We start from the raw sequence: 15,263 nt of genomic DNA, 5'->3' as shown, positions 1-15,263 counted from the left end.
AAAACTGATCTCTGGAGCTCACTGCCATAAGACAAAACAATTCATCTATCTGGACAATAGCACTGTAAAAATCAGATTGCATAAAAAAGCTCTGTAAGGGACATAAAGTGAATAAGACTAATCTGATCAGGAAGGAACCCTCTTACGCTGGGGCTACCCACTGCTGTGAGCTGCTGCTGAGCCATGAAACTGTCTGCTCGCGTCTGTCCCAGAGAGAAAGCTTCTGCTCTTCTGTCCATGTCACTGTTAGGAGACCAGAGGGTTTCTAGAGGACACCACACAGCAAGACATCCCTTCTGTATTGGCTCCTTCTCACCAGAAATTGGCTGCAATGTAGTGGCAATGTCATAGTGTTTCATGTGCACCTTTTGTTCTGGTTGCTCCAGTGCTGAGTGCACACTTTTCAGTGACCTGTAAGAAATCAAAAGGGGGAAACTGGGGGACTTGCAAGGAGAAATGGGAGGGCAGAGGATGAAGAAGGTAGATCACTTCAAGGCAACACCAAACTCATGCCAGTTTGGGTTTCTAAGGCTACTGCTTCAGCACAGGGCAGGTTTGGGGAGTGTGAGCTCGTAGTTTGGAAACGTAGCCATGCAGGACTTTCCCTCTTGGCTCCAATGTTCCCATAAGTGAAATGTCCCTGCACGTCCCAGCATTTCTGGGATCTCCATGCCTGCAACACGTTTCCCTGCCCCACTTGTGCAGGGACAGCAGCAAAGTGCAGCAGGATGTGATGGCTAATTTCAGCCACTACTGAGATGCCTGAGCTGGGTGTGTGGCTGTCCAGTGCTCGCTGCAAGATCCACCTTCCCTTTGAGCCTGTCTCTGCTTTGAATACCTTTGTTAGGCTGTTGCAGACAAACACAGTGAATCCAAGGCAGGGAGAGGAAAAAGCTTGATCAACACAAATGAAAGAAGCAGGTTCCCAACTCTCTCCTCCAACCAGTAACTTTGTTGTACAAAAGGGAGGATTTTAAAAGTCAAAATCAATTGCAAATCCAGACTGAACAGAACGATTTAGGATAAAAAATAAAAATAGGGGAAAACTCCGATTTAAATCGTTTTGTTTGAGCATTTTCTAAGTCAAATAAGTTTTTATTTCGAGACATAATTTTTGGTTTGAAATAGTCTGTTATTTGTATTGTTTATTTGGGGGGAAAGGTCAAACCTGAACTGTAGCAGAGATCTGAAAGCAAAATATTTCCTTCTACATTGAGCAGAAAAAGTCAATGTTTTCTTCATGTATCTTTTTTATTTTAATTCAGTCATTAAACAACCCCTCCTCAGCCTCCTCCCCAAGCCCCATTGTTTGCAGACTTCTCTGTTTCCCTATCTAAGAATATTCATAACACTGTGATATGAGACAGTCTTGCTCTGGCTGGCTGCTGTTGGATGAAGTGACCCTTAAGTTCCTATTGTTTTCTGCAGTTTATAAACTTCTTCAGTTTCTAATTATTTCAGTTCATTTGCTTTTGACTTTTTGGACCATCTCTCTTCTCTTTGCAACCTCCACATTTGCACAATTGCAGATTCAAATCGTTCGCTGGTTGGTTACTTAGCACGCAAGCCACCAAGGCCATGGCTTGAATTAGAGTCATCACCCTGTTCTACCTGGTCTTCTGGCAATGAAATCAAAAGCAAGGGGGGGGGGAGGCTCTCTAAACCCTCATTTGGTGATGAGCCTTGTCTATCTAATGTCTCTGTCAGCATGTCCCTGCCTTAGGCTCCCCAGTTATGAAATAAAGATCCACACCCCTCCATCCTGTTCTTGTGTGCGTCAGGAGAAAGGCACGCTAGAGATGGACATGCAGGGACATGTATGGAAGGTCTAGGTGGAAATGACAGCTCTGTGCTCACACACGGTGCTAGCTCCACATTCCTAGATGTGCTGTCGATGATACGTAGGTAACAGGCACACTCAGGATTCATAGCCTGGAGAGAAGTGTTTATGAAAGAGAGAGCAAACATGCGGCAGCACAGCCAAGAGAAGCAGAAGGAGAATGCGTGCAGTCCTCGCCGGGAACGTTGGAACAGGTTGTGGCACTGCCTTGGAAGGGGTGTAAAGGAGAGGAATGAGGTCACTGCTCAGTCTGTGCAGATGGGAGAAGTTCTTGGGAATTCACTTCAGGGCAAGCGGGGCACCGTTCCACTGCCACCCCCTTTTCTTTATGTAAAGGCTGTGATGTGATAAGCTAAAATCAACTCCACTAGCCAGGTCTGCAGGCTGTTGTTTCAGCTCCTTCCCACTCCAGGGAGATTGTGGACAGATGACAACTCATGCATGCAGAAACCTCTTACTTGCATTCCTTTGCCATTCCTCAGTGCCCGTTACCTGCATCTCATGACCTTCAAACACAGCTGGTATTTAGAGAAGTCTCTGCTGGACTGCAGCTTCACTGATGTGCCAGGTAGTGTTTGGTTCGGTTCCTGAGGAACTGGAACCAAGAACATTCATACTTCAGTGAATAGATAGATTGGCACTCAAGCAACATCCCAAGCCACAGGGTAAAATGCTACCCTACAGCAGGGAATTATGGCCTAGGTTCACCAAACCCCCCAAGCTGGGTAGAAGTGCTTGGGGAGGCTGGTGCTGGGACCTGGTGTAGTGTTCGGTGAGCATTTCTGTTGACCATGGGAGATGAGGGGTCAATTTTGCTGTCATTTAGTGTTTGTAACCTTTGGAGTAAGCGTAGCTTTCCAGAGGAGGCTGGAGGTGTAATAGAATCCAAGCATTGTGGTAAGTACCCCCAAAAGCCCTTGAATTGCCTGAAAAGCACATGCTCCCAGCCAGCTACATTCATGTGCTTAATATGAAGTGTTAAGGGGGTATCTGCTGACCAGTAACGGCATGAGCGAGTTGAACAGGTTCTTCTTTACACTTCTTGCAGCCTTTTTTATGGACAGGTAGCTCACCTGAAGCCTCAGTGCACCACTACCTCAGCACAAAAATCACTGTAGAAATGACATAGCTGAAGGCTGCATCTGATCTCTGAAGATACCACTCCAGAGGTCTCATTTGTTCTCCAGGGTGCTGTAGTTGTAAATCCCTCCTTCATGTCTTTGTGTCTTTGGTTTCTTTCCCCAGGTTACTCCCTTCCCCATGTCCTGTGACCTACATGGAGAATGTGCTTGCCGGGACCCCAATGCCCAAGAGCACAATCAGAAAGACCCCCGTGGCTTCAGTCTTGGGTAATGCCAAGTGACATGGAAAGGAGGACCACACTGCTCAAGGCAGGCTAGGAGAGACACCACATCCCTTTTGGTATCGTTTTTAACATTTAGCTGCTCAACTGGATGGCATTTCTGCACCAGGGACCCTTAGAATTCAACCAGTCTGCCTTTAATTTTTGTCCAAGGAGAACTCAAAAGTAGGGGTTTATGTATTAACTATATCCTAAATAGTGATGACGAGAAACAAACAAGAGTCAAGTCGAGAAGACTTTTCATGTATCAAAACAGCATGTTATGCCCACCTAATTTGAACAGTTCATATTTAGATTCAAGGCGAGAAACAAGCTATTTATGTACACATATTTATAGAAATAAGTAGAGAAAGAGAGAAAGAGTGAGAGATGATGATCAACGCAAAAACACTTTCCCCTCCCCAGCACTCACAACTCAGACCGTTCATGGAAGAGGCTGTGCTCTTGGAGGACTCCAAGCTGAGCCTTTTCTGATGCTGAATGCCAAGGTATCGCATGCTCGGGGCACTGAGATTGGGGTGGGATCTCCACAGGGCTGTGCCTCTTGGCAAGTGACTTGCCAGACGCCCAGCCAGCTCGAGATGTGGGATGCTTCTGCTCCTCACAGGAATGCTACTTCCAGCCAGGGAGCTCAGCAGACTGCAGTGGCCTTTCTGTACAGCTCCTCCTTCTCCCCCTGCCCTCAAAAAGCCGACAAAAAGTCCCCTTGTAGCCTGCAGGGCTGCTGGGATGTTTCTGTGTGGAGATGGGCAAGTGGTCCCATGGTGGAGTCAGGGAGTGGGGAGTCTAAGGACTGGCATTGAGGAAGGTGGATGATTGCTTCTGAGGAGCAGAGAGGGTAACTCGCGCCCGCACTTGTCATTTGAGCATGTCTGCTGCTGCTACTCCTGCTGCTATGTCCCATACAACTAGTTTCCTTACTGTGTCAGGACAGGGTGAAAAACAACCCCATGCAACCAAACAGTCTGCCTTAAAGCTTACCTACAACCTGCCTTTCAAACCCTCTGGTCTCTTCCTCAGCATTGGGGCAAGAAAACAGGACACCAGCCAGCCAAAGGAATCTGCTTTCTGGTCTCCATCCAGCCAAGTGGTTCTCTTAGACCTCCTCCACCTCCTTCTTGTGGTGGTCTATATCTAACAACCGCTTCATGCTCCTGTTTTCTCAGGAGAGGGGAAGAGCAGGAAGAGGCACGTGCTGTGGGGAAAGGACTGTAGGAGACAGTATTAGAATTTTGGCTGTATTTGTCAGTATTAAGCTGCCAGGCCAGTGGGTTGAACACTTTCGATAGACCAGGAGCTTAGCTGCTTGTAATCTTCCAGAAGGAAAGGGCATTAGCTGCAGCAGACCTCACCCTTCCCTATCATATAGCTTCATCCATGATGTGCCAGACCCTTGGCTTATTTCATTATAGGGTTCATCATGTTGAGTCACTGAGATGCCCAGTGCATCTAGTGCTGCCGCTGCTGCTACAACCCATCCCATGGGAATCCCACAGATCTTTCCACTGTAGCTCGGGCTTGTTTTCTGCTGCTTCAGGCTCTTGCTAGGAAGGACATGCATCCAAAAGAGTCTCCTTCTATTCCTTGGGGCTTTTATGACTTGTACAAGCATAGAATCATAGAATGGTTAGGGCTGAAAAGGACCTTAAAGATCATCTAGTTCTAACCACATCTACTGGGTAAAGACAAGTTGGAAAGATTTTTTCCTACTTGTGTTTGGTTGAACATTTAGGCACTGGAGCAAGGCAGAAAGGTAAGGAAAGGGGTCATGGAGGTGGATGTAAAAATGTGTAGGAGAACTAGAAATGGAAAACTGACAGAGTTGTAGGTGCAAGGAGCCAGGCTCTTGTCACCCAATATTGGGGTTGTTTTCATCTGAATAAACCAGAGATGAATCTCAAGGACTAAAATGTAGAGGCCTGGAGAGGTGATTGTCATAAGAACGTAAGGAGCTCTGTTGTGAAGCTCCTAGTTATTCCTGCAGAAGGCTTGGCCATGGGAGCTGTGCGGATGGCTCTGCGCCATGGGACAGGGGTGCACAGGAAAGGGAGGTGTGGTGGAACCAGAGCTGCTTTATGGAATTAGGCTGAACGTCTGCCGGTGTGGAGAGCAGTGACAAAAACTGGGCCCGGGCAAAATGTCCACTTTTGCCCCTTGCCATCTGATTAACAATGGAAGTTAATTGTGAAGAAGTTGCTTCCTTCTGGTCCCTTCGACCTCCTGTTTTGTGTTGGCAGTTTGTTCATGTGCCATCCGTCAGAAGAGCTCACAACCTTTCAGACTGCCAATGCATCAGGTCCTCTGTGAGGCTTCTTAACATGATCTCTCCCCTCCACCCCACCTGGGTTTTACCCTGGCAGGGACCCTCAGTTCAGGTCCCTTGTGCATCCTGATGGCAGCCCGGTTTCCAAAATCCCCTTCTCAGTGATGCAGCTCAGCACGGAGGAGATTTTCCGCCTGCTTGTCCCACCTAAGACACTGCCCACAAGAGACAGGTCTGTATAAACGTTATTGCCACTTGCTGCTGTGGGCTTCCAGGAGCTCAGGGCCTGATGAGCTCCTCTGCCCAGCCAGGGCCAGCCCCTGCTCACTGAGTTGGAGTCCTTCAAGCTCAAGGGAGATGGCGACTTCTTGCCAGCAGTCTCACACCTCAGCTTCACTCCTGCAGTCCAGGGGTGATCCAGCTCCCTTTCCCATGGGCTTTCCATGCTGCTATTTGATTTTTATTTTCCAACTGCTATGTTGGCACTGTCCATCTCCTCCAATGGGAGCAGAAGTTCTGCTCTGAGTCATGTTAAACCCAGTAATCCAATGGCATTTTTTTTCTTTGGGAAAAGATAGCACTGGGGCAAAGCTTTGCCCTCTGCATTTCAGGTGCTGTACCGTGCATCCAGGGGGATGTGGAGAGGGGAGCCATGGGGCAGGGGCTCAGCTCTTGTTCCCTGTGCTCCCATACTGGGTCAAGGCCAGCTGGATGGCCTTGCAGCATCTACCACTGTAAGGGCCTTGAATGCCCAGTGGAGTCTATAGGAAAGACCCTCCATGGGTGGGGGGCGAGAGAGGGACATTTCCCACCATGTCCACCCACTGACCCAGTGGCGTAGGTCAACATCAAACAAGAATTTGGGAGGATCAGGAGAGGGTGCTCATGCTGATGACATTTAGCTGCTCACAAAGTCCAGGTCACATTAGTGCCAAGATCTTCTCTGTCACAGATAGTGAGACAAGGCTGCACCCTACCTGGGGCCACCAGCCAGCCTTCTAGCTATTGGGGTTGTCCATGGCCTGCGGGAGGGAAAGCTGGAGCAGAAAGCGGTCAATGGTGCATGGTGGGGTGGGAAACTCCTATCAGCTGCTACCCCAATCCCTCCCCACCCTCTCGCAGACAGGCTGAGCTGGTGTCCTCCTGCTTTTCTTGCATCTTCCGCTGTCCCCACCCCAGGCTGAGAAAGGAGGATGGCACCAGAGGACTCTTGGAGTCGGGTTCCAGCTACCTCCCTTCCGGTTTCGGTTTCACTTGGTTGTAACTGTCGGTTTGTTCTAGGTTTTACCTGTGTTTAAGAAAAAATAGCAACAACAAAAAAATAAAAAAAAAAAAAGACAAAAAAAGGGAAAAAACAAAAAAGAGAGGAAAAAAAAAAAAAAAACCCAAGCCCAATAGCCAACAGAAGTTTCTTGCTGCAAGTGATTCAAGTGGGGGAATAAAATAGCAACCGAGGCTTTAGAGAGAGGAAGAAAAGCAAAACCAACCCACACACACACGAAGAGAAAAGAAAACCCGCATAATCCAAACCCAAAAGAGCAAAGCCTATTTTTGTGTGTTTGAAAGGAAAACAGTGATTCCGCCAGCTGAGTAGAGAGCTAGATACTGAAGTGTAGATTTCCCTAGAAGTACCGTGAGGTTTTATAACGTTGTCTGGTTTTGTTTTCCTTGTGCTTTGTGAGAAGTCCAGGAACTGAGGCTAAGGTGATTTTTCCCTGGTCTGTTGTCATTTGGGGGTGGGAAGGGGATGGAGTTTATGAGGGGTTTTTTTGGTTTTCCAGATTATTTTTTTAAGTGTGTATTTGTGCTTATTTTTACGTTATCCAACTGTACATACGCATTTAACCAGTATTTCACTGTGCTCTAATTACTGCACTCAGAAGCATTGCACAGTCTGAATCCCGAAGAGCTGCGAGGGATGGGGAGTGAAAAGGGAAGGAGAAAGCTGCTACGTGAGCAGACAGGTGACTCCCGTCAGTGGGAAGTGGGATGTGATCGTCCCCTTCCAGCACTCCAGCCCGTTGTTTCCATTTGAGGCCAAGCTAGAAGACAGGAGGGGTTGGGGTTAAGTCAGCCAAGGCTGGGATGCTCAGAGGGGTTTCAGAGCTGGTGATTTGGCCTTTGAACTATCGGAATGCTGTGGAAACTCACAGCTTTTCGGCAGCATCCTGCTCTCCCCTGCCCAATCCCTGGATGCCCCAGTGAGAATTAATGGGCATGTTCATCTCACTGGGAGAGGACCATACGCCCGGCTTAGATACACTCTTCATGACTGTGGGCCCCATTTTGGTCTCAGTGGTGCAACTGAGCAGATTTACTTTGTGTTTCTTCCACATCAGCCCGTCCTCTGGGGAAAGCCATCTCCCTGCTGGGGATGTGGAAGTGTCCCTGCCTCCAACTGACCTTGGGCACACAGGATAGTCCCCTTTCCAATGGAGGACCTTGACCACTGAGTTCAGTGGGAGCATGACCAAGACATCAGCAGGAGCCAGGTCCAGGTGGCCCAAGATGTATTTCTTTGGGACATGGTCACTCTGGGCAATAGGGGTTTGGTGATGGACTGTTCCTGCCACCCGGGGAACCCGTGTCCAAAAGCCCCGGTTGTTTCAGCAGGAGCAAAGTGGGGCTTAACGTTTTGTTTCTGTCTTAGTTTGGCAAACTGAACTTTACACGTTTTGCCTGATCTACACATCCAAGATTCATTAAGAATAATAATTCCTTCCTCTGAAGCCAGAAACAAGAGCTTGGGTTGGCTTCAGGTGTTAGATGAGGAGTCTTGGTGCTACTTGGTAGTCCTGTTAGGTCGAGATGCGGAGCTCACGAGTCCAAGTTGTCTTTGGTTCCCGTTCTAGTTTGGTTTAGTCTTTTGGTTTTTTCCTTCCTTTGGTGAGGCCACAATTCAGCCACCAGTTTCCATCTTCTGAGTGCAAAGAACCAGGGCTTTAAACGGAACATTTCACCAGCAATTAAAGAGGGAATTGGAACCATTGCGGAGTTTGCATTGTACGGCCTCTGTAATTACTTACCTGTCTGCAGATGAGAGGCTGAATTTTGCTCCCATCAAGTCAACAGGGGTTTTCTGTTGTTGTCGTTGACTTCACTGGGAGCAGGATTGAGCCATACTATATATATAAATATATATATAAATATATATGTGATATATATATAATATTATCTGTGTAATATTATATATATATCAGTGTTAATATTTACAAATAAAACTGTGATCTCGTCTAGAGAAAAAATGTATTCATATTACCAACTGCTCTTCCATATTTATGTATCATATTGTATCTTTTTATTATTGTTATAATTATTATGATTATTATGGTTATTATTATTATGATGATGATGATGATGGAATCTTTCTTGGCACCTTTTGGAAGCCATGTCAACCAATACTCCAATGAAGTGCTGAGGATCTATTTTCACACGAATTCTACTGGTCTACTGTATAAAAGAGAAAAGACAAAAAAAAAGAGAGAAACAAGCAGAATACAGCTCAACCCTTAATTCTGTACCTCACGCCTGTACGTTTGCTGCTCCGATTTTGGGTTTTATTTTGCGTTCGTTTGTTTTTAACGGATCTAATTTAAGTCTCCAAGCAATATATAAAGATGTAAATAGTAAAGCTTATTTATTAAGATTGTCATCTTTTTTTAATTTATATTTACACAGTTGTTCATCTAATTTATTTTTTTTTTCAATACAGTTTTTAACAGTTGTCCTTTTTTTTTTTTCTTCCTTCGGTTCATGATGGTTTTGATTTAAATCCTTTTCACAGAATTTCTTTATACAGGTTTTTTCTCTTTCTTTTGAATAAGCAACAACTTCCTCTGGTCTTTCCAAAACAGGTCATGTTTCACTCCAAAAAAAAAAGAGAAGTTATGTCAGATTCATCAGAAATATTTTGCCATTGTTGATTCCTATACCCTAAAGTTCTATATTATATAAATATATAATACCTTGTATGCTTAAATATTTAACTGTGTGATTTTGTATATATCTTCATACACATGCTCACACACATATGAGGGTTAATGTCCCCAGATGCTGGGAGAACAGAGAATCAGAAACACAAACAATATAAGCTTGTATTAAAGAGTTCTGAACTGGACCACTTGCTCTTGCCCCGTCTCCTTTGCTTTTGGTCGAGCGGCGCCGGGTACCCCTGGGAGGGTGGTGAGTGTGGCTGTGGGGTCCCACATCTGGCTGCACATCTGCACATCCACATACCCCTGCTGAGCTGCAGAGCTTCAGTTTTGGGCAGTGGTCTTGAAAACCACAACAGAGGTTGAAGCAACAGGGTCTGTTTCAACAGAGCCCTGATGGGAGAGGAAAGCAGCACTGGTTGGAGCCAAGTGATAACCCAAGAGACCATTTCACATCCACTGGGTTTGGTTCTACCAAGGTGGTTCAGGTCCTGCTTCACTCAAGCAACCTGGAGACTGAAGTAGGTTTTGATGTCAGAGATGTGTGAAAATTTGGAGGGTGGGTGCTTCTGATCTTAATTCTTTTAAGTTATCCATGGACTCTGCCCACCAGCTCCCTCACATGCAGAACGTGGTCACCCAGAGAATGAGTCCCAATGGGAATGTGCCTCGCCTCAGGGGTATCACCTAGGAGGGAAGGCTCATAGCTATGTGCAGCCACAGAGCTGATGCACAAAGCCTCTGGACACACAAGAAAACATACAGCTAAAGATAAGGGAGTCTCCAGTGGTCAAGAGATAGCTGAGCTTGCAGTCCCCCCATGCCAGATCAAGGCCTTGTAAGGTATGCACAGTGAGCTCCTGCACATCTGGTGGTGATAAAGCACTGCGACCGGTATAAACACACACACACAGAGACATATATGCAGTGTTACAGCCTGTGCTGGTCCCAAGCCCTCCTCAGAGCTGGCTCACCTGCAATGAAGATGCATTTCTTCCTCCTGGACAATGAGGTTCTGCAACCCAATAACACTGGTTTAGTGGGTGCAGTGATGGACGCTCACCAGCATGCATGGGTCCAAAAGGGAGCAGACTGGACACAAACCCCAGGGCTGTTTGTGAAGTGACATGAACTGGATTAAGAAAGTTGGTCCTTCAAAAGGGTGGCTGGGTCCTGCATCCCCTGCTCAGAACCCACTGTGGCAGGAAGGGTAAGGGACTTTATGCTGAGAAAGCTGTACGGTTCAGCTTCCAAATGGGAATTGATTCAGTATCGACAGCTCCAAACCTTGAGGATGCACATGCAGTCAGGATAGGTGCCATTTAACCCTGACAGCTACTGACCCCTGAGCCTAAAGAGAGTCATTTTAACCCAGTTAACTCCCAATCTCATTAATGATTTAACCCTCCAGGAAGGCCCTGGGTTGACACAGAGGCTGGGGGCAAGGGCAGAAGACAAGAAGGGGGTGCATGGGGCAGAAGAGTTAAATACCAGCAATCCTTTCCCTGTTACACATTTCCATTTGCATCTGGTTTAGTCAGGATTGGGCCATAACACCAGCCAGCTCCATTTGCCAAACTGATGTAGTTATGGTGCTGGCTCGTACCACTTTGGTCCCCTTTAAAAGTGTAGCATTAATACCATAGTGTTTAAACAACCTGTGGGTTGAACAATAAATCAATCCCACACCACCCAATCCATGGGACGTTTGGGGGCAATAGACTGAAGGATGAAAATAAATTGGTTTGGTGTTTTTTACAGTGGCATAAGTAAGTCAATACAAAATTAGTTTGCATGCTAACTGTCAAAATCCACTGCAATATACTGAACAGGGGAGAGAGAGAGAAAGAGCACAAGCAAGAGCACATCATGCTTTCTATATCATCTTTGTCTCTGGTCAATGCATTATTAATCGGGTATAAGCACATCATGGACAGCCCTATCAATAGAACATCCTGCAGATAAAAAGGCCCATAAACAATGTATTCAATGGCTTGTGTCTATAGCACTATACAAATCAATTGGCTGTGTGTAGAATTATCTATTAAGCATAAATAAGGGCTTTAAGATGGGAGCAGCCCATAAAGCAGTGCATAGCGGGCAGCTCGCTCCTGCTGGGCTGAGTTTGCTGCTCTATGGTCACAACCACTCAAGCAGGATCAATTGAAACGCACAGTCAAAACAACAGTTTCTATGTCCAGATTACGTGTCTGTCTGAGAATCAATCGCTAAAGAGAGGGAGAGGAGAGAAAGAAGATCAATACGTGCGCTGAGCAGGTTGAAGGCACCGTCCTGTGAGATGGCAACAGAGCTCATGGCCACCAGCAAATGTTAAACCTGGCTTTAAGATTTAAAGCTGCGTTCATATCCCAGCCCTGAAGCAGTAATGCCTTGTGCAGTGACCAGCCCAGGGAGTCTCATAACGCACTCAAAGTCACCCAGACTGAGCCACCAGCCTCTCCGAGAGCCCTCCTTGCTGAAGCGGCACCAGATGTGGCTCCTTTCGGCTGCGTTAAATCAGAAGGAGCTGACTGTGTTAATTATATATGAAAGCTCTGGATTCATACAGCAAAGTCCTCTCCCAGCTGAAAGCCACAGTTTCTCAAGCAAATATGGCATTGCTAAGTGTGGTAATGGGAAAATGAAGCTGGTTTTGGGCAAAAAGACACAGAGGCTTAATAAAAACTTCCATGGAAAGAGTAGAATATAAAGGAAACTACTCACAAGTGTAAAAGAAACCCTCTTCCCATGTAATCAAGGGTATCTGAAGATGAAACGAACACAGAAGCCCAAAAAGACACACACACACCAACCCAGCAAACGCTCTGTGCTCCAGCTCTATATTTTACTTGCTCATCCCACTGCCTCAGTTTCCCAGTCTCTAAGGCACACATCTGAGAGGTGAACAGTTCCCAGGCCAGAAGTCTCCTTTTTGCTGCTCTTGAGCTACCACAACACTACAATGGCCCCATATTTTCCCTCTGCCCTCCATTGGAATAACCACTGCCTACATCACTCAAGTCAACAACTGGCCTAAGCTCTCTGATAAAAGGCAGCCAAAGGACCAGGGTCTTACTTTGGTTTTTAAGTATAATGAGGCAATATTGTGTCAAAACACTTGTAAAGCTCTTGAGAATCTTTTGGCTGACTTCTCCGGGGCCTGAGGAGGATTGTTAGTGGTTAAAAACAGCTTTGATGGAATTCTATTTGAGTATTTTTCAGATAAAATGTTATTCACGACTTGTTGATCGCTTTATGTATGACAAATGAAGAACTAGGCCAAACAGCAACATGGTCACTTCTAGCCACCCCCTGCCTGGCTCTTAAGATGTTATCATCTGTGAGTTTGCCCATCTATAAATCACCCCCACTCATGCAGGTTTTATGGCCTTGGAGCCCCATAACTAAGCTCACTGCTGCTCCATCCCCTCTGCTGTCACCCAGCCCACAGGGATGAATCAAACACTTCAGGTTCATTGGCATTTTTGAGGAGAGGTGAAACACGGGGATGGTTCTGGCTGAACTTCAAAGCCCGGCTCTGTCCTTGGGCACTTGGTAGCACAGACGTGCTCAAAACGCGCAGGTTCTTTTCCTAATGTCACCCCAAATAACATGATCTTTCCGAGCCCTGACACCGCTGTGTTTCCACAAGGCATGAAGGCTCCATGCCACAGTGGCTGCTAAATGGGCTTGGAGACATGGGAAGGGAAAGGGAATCCTTTTTATGGCACACTCTATTAATACCTTGATGCTCAGACTTTCCACCCAAGCATTTAAAGCCTCTCAATCCCTGCACTATATGAAATGCCAGCACTGAACGAAATACACCATACTGACTCAAGCTGTTCCTCGAAGTCTTTGCAGTTTCTGGTTGCTGCTAAGAGCCCTTTGGACCCAGCTTTATCTGCCCCAGGCCCAGTTCACGATGGTGAAAGATACCTGAAAGGCCAGAGCTGCCCAGGGTATGTGTCCTTACCATGGTGGGACTATGAGCAAGGGTCCCTCCTGCCTTAATACCACGGCCACCAACACTGAAGGAGGCAGACCAAGTGTGCTTAAGAAACCAACCAGAAGCCTTTTCCTTTGTGTCTTGCAGTGCACAAATTGATTAATGTCGGAGATGCTCAGTGTCTGAAGAGCTAATCCCCACTCTGGCCCAACAGGTACAATGTGCAGTTAACATCCTCCCAGAGGCAACAAGATGTGAGCTCGCAGGGCACTGAGGCATCCATCACATCATGGGCATCCTCATAGCTAAGCATTAGTGTTGCTGCAAGGCTTTATCCACCCCAGGTACCCCCCAAGGATGGAGAGGGCCCAGGCTGGCCATGCTTGAATAGCCTCTGGCACTCCCTTGGCCTCTTCCCCAGCCTCAGCAGAGCCAGGCAGAAAATTAAAATGAAAAAGCAGAAAAGAAAAAAGGGAAAAAGCAGAAACCAAACAAATAAATAAAGGAGCAATCACAGCACTTGACTCCAGAGGCCTTTGCTATGGGAAGAAGCTGTCCATCGGCATCACAGCAGCCCAAACAAGCAGCCCTTTTGTGCACGGTGCCAGCTCCAGCCTGGCCCGGGATGAGGGTGGTGAAGAACAATGGCCGTGGGGACAATGGGGATTGTTCAGGGAAGCTCTGCTCCTCAGAGAGGATGGCCCCAAGCAGCCCTGAGAGGGACCTGCTGCTGTCACCAGCTCTGACAAACAAGTGTCAGAGCTGGGATGCTCACAGGGACCTCCAAGGGATGCTGGAAGTGGCAGTGAGGACGTTTGTTAAGTGTGACCACACCTATAGTGAAGAATGAGCAGTATCCGCAGAGAAACCATCTCCTGGTGCTGAGCTGGAACTAATGGGGTGCTGGGGGGTCATGGATGGTGGGAGTAGGGTCAGGCTGTGCAGGGACCCCCTGCACACACCCGTGACTGCTCCACTGACATCGGTACCTGCACACACACTCACTGCAAAGGCACATGGAGGAGGTTGGTCCTTTTGTCCTGAGCTCATCCTAAAGGTGGTGATGCCATATCCAGGAGCCACTGATGCAGATTCCCTGCTTCACACCATCAGGCAAATTATTTCAGCTTTGCAAATGGATGTGGGTAGTTTATGTGTTAAAGCAGGATGATCATAGAAACATAGAATCACAGGATGGTTCGGGTTTGAAGGGATCTTAAAGCTCCTCCAGCTCCAACCCCTGCCACGGGCAGGGACCCCTTCCACTGGAGCAGCTTGCTCCAAGCCCCTGTGTCCAACCTGGCCTTGAGCACTGCCAGGGATGGGGCAGCCACGGCTTCTCTGGGCACCCTGTGCCAGCACCTCAGCACCCTCACAGGGAAGAGCTTCTGCCTAAGAGCTCAGCTCAGTCTCCCATTTAAGTCTGAGCCCATCACCCCCTGTCCTATGACTACAGTCCCTGATGAAGAGCCCCTCTCTAGCATCTTTGCAGCCCCCTTCAGACACTGGAAGCTGCTCTGAGGTCCCCACGCAGCTTCTCTTCTCCAGGCTGAACAGCCCCAACTTTCTCAGCCTGGCTCCATACAGGAGGTGCTCCAGCCCCTGAGCATCCTCGTGGACTCCTCTGGACTTGCTCCAGCAGCTCCATGTCCTTACGATGTCATCTTTTTGTCCCTCTCCCCACTCACTTTTCATGTTTCATCCACCCTTGGTGCTCTCCCCACCCAGGACAGTGCTGCCAAAGCCCAGCCAATGGCACAGCAAAGTCAGGGTACAGCTCGGCAAGAGGAGCCAGCTCCTGGGGCAGCAGCGACTTGCTTTAGAGCAAGGATCCCTTTTCCCTACGGGAGCCAGCGGGATGGTGTGGGATGTGTGTGCACACGCACGACGGGGCACGGGTCCATCTGCCAGCATTG

General features: G+C 47.5%; 1 protein-coding gene across 2 annotated transcripts in view; it reads left to right on the top strand.

Moving 5' to 3' along the window:
* Nucleotides 1–6,243, top strand: part of PAPPA (pappalysin 1) — a 181,638-nt gene extending 175,395 nt beyond the window's left edge. For both annotated transcript variants that reach the window (XM_065695845.1, XM_065695844.1), the window contains one exon: nt 3,086–6,243. In XM_065695845.1, coding sequence (XP_065551917.1) covers nt 3,086–3,193 — 108 coding nt within the window. In that variant the 3' untranslated portion in view covers nt 3,194–6,243. The remainder of the gene's footprint in view (nt 1–3,085) is intronic.
* The last annotated feature ends 9,020 nt before the right edge of the window (nt 6,244–15,263 follow it).

Source organism: Lathamus discolor, chromosome 15 (assembly GCF_037157495.1).
Source record: "Lathamus discolor isolate bLatDis1 chromosome 15, bLatDis1.hap1, whole genome shotgun sequence".
In the NCBI taxonomy this organism is placed as follows: Eukaryota; Metazoa; Chordata; class Aves; order Psittaciformes; family Psittacidae; genus Lathamus; species Lathamus discolor.
The sequence above is the reverse complement of the archived record's forward strand: the minus strand, read 5'-3'. Positions and strand labels throughout refer to the sequence as shown.